Source organism: Madurella fahalii (genome assembly GCF_045866475.1).
Source record: "Madurella fahalii IFM 68171 DNA, scaffold_2, whole genome shotgun sequence".
Lineage (NCBI taxonomy): Eukaryota > Fungi > Ascomycota > Sordariomycetes > Sordariales > Madurella > Madurella fahalii.
Window position 1 is genome coordinate 2,175,240 of NW_027263972.1, and position 6,492 is coordinate 2,181,731.

The following is a 6,492-nucleotide window of genomic DNA, read 5'->3' on the forward strand; positions in this document are numbered from 1 at the left end:
TTCACAGCATAGCACCGTGCTACGGTCTGGCCCGTTTACCGGGTCTTGGTGGATGAAGCCCATATTCGAGCGCGCCTGGAGGGGAAACAACAGGGCCGAATTGTGCAGCGCGCAACCGACCCGGGTTCATCTAAGCTCTTGCAGATTACCAACCGCCTGCCACCAATGCGGAGTTGGTGTTCATCCAAACTCAAAGTTACATTCACCGTGCTCTCCCCCGCCTGCATGTACAGTACCCTGCTATTCACTTTCAATCCAGGCCCCAGCGGGTGTGAGCTCATACTGTGAGCCCTGGACCGGTATTAATCCTCCTTCTCCCATTTCACATTTTACTTCTTCCTTCATGTCCGACCCCCCAACCCTCCCACGCGTCCCATTGCTCGTACTGCGTTGCGCGATTCGAGTCACTGGTGATCCAATCCGGCTCATCGACCGCCACCATGCATATACACATACTCTTCAGCGCAGCATTGCTGCCGCTGCTGAATACAGTCCTGGCTGAGTCTTCGTCTGGATACGAACCGGATGAGAACGGAAAGTACTGGATATATGGCGAGGGCATTGCGGCCGCCTTTGTGCCTTACGGTGCATCCATTTCCGATCTCTTAGTCAACGACCGGTACGGAATTCAGCGTGACGTGGTCATGGGCTTCGACAACGCCAGCTATTACAGCATTGATAGGCAACACCCACATCTTGGCGGCGTTCCCGGCCGCTATGCCAACCGCATCAAGAATAGCACCTTTGAGTTGGACGGAGAGAAATACACGGTCGCAGCAAACGAGCACCCCACCGCCGAGCATCCGGATGGTATCAATACCCTCCACGGTGGCCCGGATGGCTGGGACTGGCGGAATTTCAGTGTCGTCGCCCACACCGAAAACAGCGTCACCTTTTCCATTATCGACCCCGACGGCAAAGAAGGATTCCCGGGCGAGGTCATATCCTACATTACGTACACGGTCGGCAAGATGACTTGGGACGCCAAGATGGTGGCCATCGCCACGACCAAGAAGACGCCCATCATGCTGAGTAGTCACACGTACTGGAACTTGGACGGATTTGCCAATAACGAGACCAACACGGTGCTGAACCACACGTTCTACCTGCCCTACAGCGGCCAGCGGGTCGAGGTCGACAATATCCTGATACCCACCGGCAACATCCTGGCCAATGCCAAGGGCTCAGTCAACGACTTCTGGAGCGAGCCAAAACAAATCGGCTACAGCTTTTCCGACCCCGAGATTCACGGGAACTGCGGGTTCAACTGCACCGGCTATGGTATGTTTGTTCATCCCGAAGAGCTTACTCTTTCCCCATTCTTATGCAAACAAAACAGACAACTGCTACCTCGTCAATCGCCCCGGACCCCAAGACTGGCGTGCCCCCAGCTCTCTTGTCGCTAGCCTGTCCTCGGCCTGGTCCGGCATCAAACTCGATATCTACACGGACCAGGACGCCTTCCAGATGTACTCCTGCGGCGGCCAGAACGGATCATTTGCGCTCAAGAAGACGCAGGGGCTGCATGGAACTGAGGACGGCACTGAGCCTTTGTTCCCACGAACCGTGCCTCAGTACGGTTGTGTTGTGCTCGAGGTGCAGGATTGGATCGATGGGATCAACCACCCCGAGTGGGGCCGCCTGGGCAAGCAGGTGTTTGAACCAGGCGGTGACCCGTATGTACTGCAGGTTAGCCACCGATTTTCGGTGGAGTAAGGAGGTGGTAGTCGAGTTTTCTAGTGGTGCTGGTGGACGGCTCGATATATCCGGTGGCCTGGATTTGGTAGCTCAGGCGTTTGGGGCGGGGAAAGATGTTATTCTTCATGACGTTGCCCGTGTAATACGGTTTGTTTTGGCACCATGGTAGTGGCTATTCAGTTTGCGCCGGCTTTCTGCAGTAAGACCTGTGGATACGCTAGCAGCAGCGCAACGCGCAGTTATTAATACCACAAAGTTGTATGTCTGAGCAACTGCTAAGGTCACACCCATTATGCTTATTCATACGTCATCTGGGGTCCTCCGCTCCTGAGTTGGATCTTCGAAGGTGAAGGTGAACTCGGAGCACAGCTGAGTCTCAATAGCTCCTCGGTATGGCAAAAGTGGGGCAATTTTCTTTAAGTCGGGTCGTTGCAACCGCTTCAGTCGTTTCTTAAACACAATACGATCACCCAAAGTCCCCTCAAAACGCGCAAACCAGCTCTTCACAAACCTAAATATATGCAGACTTTCTAGTATTCCACTCTCAAGCGCCAAGTCATAAATATAAACCGCGTCAATAAAACCACCAAACACCTGCGCGCGTCCAATCGGTCGCAGCAACATCACCGTCACTCCCCTCCAAGCAACCAACTAACTAAACCCCTGAGGACATCCACACCAATCTCAAGGATTTCTAAACCAATGCCACTCTCAACACAATCAATAACCCTCCACCCACGCCCCAAACACCCCATCTCCTCCCCATCGCCACTAATCAACCCGCTCCCAACCCTCCTCCAGACCCCCTCCGGTTTGGCGCTCCTTGAGCTGCAAGGGACGATCAATCTGCCTCCCATACAGCAAAACCAGCCACCCTCGCCTTCCACCTCAAGTCCAGATACAAATCCAATCCCCATCGGCCGCCTCTACTTCCCAGACCACCATCCCGAGAGCAACGAAACGGCCTGGATGAAGCGCGTCTACATGTACGTCGGCGAGCACCAGCGCCTGCAGGGGGAGGTGAAGAAGTTACCGCGGGCCGTGGCGGTTGTGCGGAAGAGGAGGACGGGTATGGACGGGGTTAAGGAGAGGGACGGAGAAGGAGGGGCGAGTGAGGAGGAGTTGGAGGTTGTTGACATTGTCAAATGGAAGGTTGTGTTTTCTGCGAGGCCGGAGCCGGTTGGGAGTGAGGAGTAGACGGTGTTGGGTTGGAGGGAAGATGGGATGGGGGTTACTGGGCTGGGTTGGATATGTCGCATTGGGAACGGGGGGGTATTGTGCGTAGCGTGAGGTGAGGAGTGTCTCCCCGGAGAGTCCGAGTGCGTGACTCCAGGGAATGGTGTACTAAGAAGAGACGCTTGGGCTGGGTGGGCGAGAAGGAAGTTGCCAGACTTTAAAGCGGGCTTTCACATAGCATAGACCTACTAGGAAATGGAGCGTGAGAAAGATCTGTGATTTCACGCTGAGACAAGTCACTAGACACATCTGACTCGACTCGCTGCTATTTAATGCTAGCTGGCTGCTACGGGAGCGGCGGGCTTTGCTCTACCGAGCCCTTCTTTGCCGTAGTAATCCATTGGATATGCCCCCTTACCCCAGTCCTCCTTCTCCTCCAGCGCAACCAGCGCCTCGTACGGGGTAAGCAGCGGACGGGGGAAGGCATATCCCCAGTCGATGCTCAGTCTCGGGCACGCCACCTGCACCCAGCACTCGACGTCGTTCATCAGCGCCAGCTTGCCCGGGAAGATCTCGCTGAGTAGCAGGTTGACAAACGGAATGCCCATTTGCTTGAGCTTGCTCTCGATAAGAGCCATGGTGTGCGGATTCCCTTGCCTTCCCAGTGACCCAAGGATGAGGCCCCATTTCTTGGCCGACTTTGCCGTCCGGATAGCATCCCGTCTGAGGTCCTGCATCTCGCCGTGGCCGTACGTCTCGTGCGTCAGTTTACGCGAGTACGGGTCGTACCGGTAAGCCGGGATCTCCGGATTGTGGATCATGACACTTTCAAGGTGAAAGCGGCCATCCCCAAGGTATAGGATCAGATCCACGGGGCTATCGGTGTACGTAGAAAGATTTGGTGATGTGCAGCCCAGGATCTCGCCTTTCGAGAGAGGCGCAATCTGAGGCACAATCACCTTGAAGCCCGCCTTCTCCAGCGTCGACCGCACCCCATGGATTGTGGCGTTGAACTGGATCGTTCCCACCATGGCAATCGTCTTTCCGGGAGAAAAGTTCCGTTCTAGCGTGGCAACTAGGTGGGACGTGTCGATGCTGATGTCGACAAACACATAGAGCGTCTTGATCTTGGTCACATCCACTGGGATGAGACAGCTGTGAGCGTAGTGCACCAGCAGGTCGCACCCCATGGCCCGCGCGGTGTAGTCATCGATGCAGCACGCCCCGTACGTAACATCACCCATGATCAGCGTCTCGATGCCGGGACAGAACTGCGTGAGAATGTCTGAGATGGTGGTGGCGAACAGCAGAAGACCTTCGGGCATTTGTAACGCTACCCTCTTGGCACCGAGCGTGCGGATACGGTGAATGGTCTTGGGTATCTCAAACGAATAGTTTGGCGGAAGAAGGGCTATCGCCGCTTTCAGTGCCTCATCGTTTAGGATCTCTGGGGGGACTTGGTTAAGCAGTCTCGGTGCCCTCCTTGGCTGCGCGACTGTGACGGCAGATCAGCTTCCATTCCTGCAATTTGCGAATAGAGTCCCCGGTACCTTGAATGGCTCCGCTGTCTTCGATCGACGTATTGCTAGAGGCAGACTTGGACGCCTCGGCTGCAGCCCGTCTGCCGACGAAGCGTTTTTTTGGTTGTTTAACCACATTTTGAGCGGCTTGGCTCTCTTCGATATCGTCAGCAATGCCCAAATTGACAAGAACGCGATCCTCCTCCATGGCAGAGAACAGATTCTAGCACAAAGTTGGAAGTGCTTTGTCACCTCGCGTTTCTGGGTAGGCGGGGGGCAATGGTTTGGCCGGACAGGGACGAGCGAGCAGGAACCAGCCAAAAGCCCCTGTGGAGTGCTATCGGGGCTGCTTCAACACAATAAGCTGTAGTATGCTGTTCGGGAACACAGATTATATCGTCTCGCACCCGCTGTATTTATTGACTTCGGTGCCTTTTCCACCAGGTTGGTTCCTATAGTCTACATATTACTGTATGTTGAGCCTTTAACTGTCCACTCTTCCCCGAGACCCACAAGCGAGCAAGGCTGGGCCAAATGGAGACCCACTTGATTCGGAGAAGTGGGTGCCATCAAATCTTGGCCAATCAGAACCTGCAGCAATTGTGCCCTAAGATCTTTTCCTGGTGGGAGTGCACACAAAACCCTTCGCTTCGATTTCTCCAGTCTCTGTCCGCATCATCAACGACGGCCGTTCAGCAAATACCGGCACCATGAAGGTACGAATTGGAATTTTACCGAAGTGACTCGGTCGGGGAGAGCAACTTGACCGAATTGCACAACGCCGTTTTCTCTAGAAATGCATCGTTGCTGACTTACCAAAATAGCTGAACATTTCGCACCCGGCGAACGGCTCGCAGAAGCTCATCGAGGTGGAAGATGAGCGCAAGCTGAGGCACTTCTATGAGTATGTCTTGGGTTACTTTTCGTCCTGAATGCTGTCAACTGACTTTCTGTTGCAGGAAGCGCGTATGTTCGATACCGATCCACGAATCTTTGGCAGACTTGCTGACTCGACCAGATGGGCGCTGAGGTGCCTGGCGACCCGCTCGGCGATGAGTGGAAGGGCTACATTCTCCGCATCACCGGTGGCAACGACAAGCAGGGTTTCCCGATGAAGCAGGGTGTCATCGCTCCTACCCGTGTCCGCCTCCTCCTCAGCGACGGCCACTCGTGCTACCGCCCCCGCCGCACCGGTGAGCGCAAGCGCAAGTCGGTCCGCGGTTGCATCGTCGGCAACGATCTCTCTGTCCTCGCTCTGTCCATCGTCAAGCAAGGCGAGCAGGACATTCCCGGCCTTACCGACACCGTCCACCCCAAGCGCCTCGGCCCCAAGCGTGCCACCAAGATTCGGCGGTTCTTCGGCCTCAGCAAGGATGACGATGTATGTGCCACGTGCCAACTCATTCCCGTCATCGCCTGCCCTGGAGCTGCGTCGATATCCATCGCGCAGTTCGGGTAGAGTCTGAGATCCACGGTCGGAGGCTAATACGGAATTTTTGCTCGGAAATTAGGTCCGCAAGTACGTCATCCGGCGCGAGGTCCAGCCCAAGGGCGAGGGGAAGAAGGCCTACACCAAGGCTCCTCGCATCCAGCGTCTGGTTACTCCCCAGCGCCTGCAGCACAAGCGCCACCGCATTGCGCTCAAGCGCCGCCAGGCCGAGAAGGTGAAGGACGAGGCGGTACGTCAACAATTCCGCATCAGATCAGGGTTGACTAGTGCTGACCATTACGTAGAACGAGTACGCCCAGATCCTGGCTAAGCGTGTCGCCGAGGCCAAGGCTCAGAAGGCCGATCTCCGCAAGCGGAGAGCCAGCTCGATGCGCAAGTAAAAGTTGGGCGTTTGGTAATGGGTCTCTGGGTGCTTTCGGAACAGGATCATGGCGTACTTGCTTGCCGACTCATCTAGGACGTGTACATGGCATAGAGAGCTTTCACGAAATCTCGAGAATGAGTCGTTGCTTTGAGCGTCATGTCTTGGCGTTGGTTTTTGGCCTCGCCGTAAGGCTGAGCAAAGCCGCGTCAGAGAGCTACGAAGAAATACCCGCATTACATCAGGTTTTATGTGGTCTGAGCGACGATACCAGCTTTGATTTTATC

At 55.3% G+C, this 6,492-nt stretch overlaps 4 protein-coding genes across 4 annotated transcripts; 3 read left to right on the top strand and 1 right to left on the bottom strand.

Annotated features, from left to right (window-relative positions):
• Positions 1 to 440: 440 nt before the first annotated feature.
• Positions 441 to 1,716, top strand: MFIFM68171_03383 (Aldose 1-epimerase; the record flags this gene model as incomplete). The annotated part of the gene is made up of 2 exons (XM_071058804.1): positions 441 to 1,281; positions 1,340 to 1,716. The coding sequence occupies 2 exons, from the start codon at positions 441 to 443 to the stop codon at positions 1,714 to 1,716; spliced, it is 1,218 nt and encodes a 405-aa protein (XP_070914905.1).
• Positions 1,717 to 2,400: 684 nt separating this feature from the next.
• MFIFM68171_03384 (Sister chromatid cohesion protein Ctf8) lies at positions 2,401 to 2,895 on the top strand (the record flags this gene model as incomplete). Its single annotated transcript, XM_071058805.1, has 1 exon — positions 2,401 to 2,895. One exon carries the CDS (start codon positions 2,401 to 2,403, stop codon positions 2,893 to 2,895), a length of 495 nt encoding a protein of 164 aa, XP_070914906.1.
• Positions 2,896 to 3,209: 314 nt separating this feature from the next.
• Positions 3,210 to 4,602, bottom strand: DPH1 (Diphthamide biosynthesis protein 1; the record flags this gene model as incomplete). The annotated part of the gene is made up of 2 exons (XM_071058806.1): positions 3,210 to 4,369; positions 4,425 to 4,602. The coding sequence occupies 2 exons, from the start codon at positions 4,600 to 4,602 to the stop codon at positions 3,210 to 3,212; spliced, it is 1,338 nt and encodes a 445-aa protein (XP_070914907.1).
• Positions 4,603 to 5,104: 502 nt separating this feature from the next.
• On the top strand, positions 5,105 to 6,224 carry RPS6 (40S ribosomal protein eS6; the record flags this gene model as incomplete). The annotated part of the gene is made up of 6 exons (XM_071058807.1): positions 5,105 to 5,110; positions 5,219 to 5,298; positions 5,354 to 5,360; positions 5,413 to 5,775; positions 5,906 to 6,073; positions 6,129 to 6,224. 6 exons carry the CDS (start codon positions 5,105 to 5,107, stop codon positions 6,222 to 6,224), a joined length of 720 nt encoding a protein of 239 aa, XP_070914908.1.
• Positions 6,225 to 6,492: the final 268 nt, after the last annotated feature.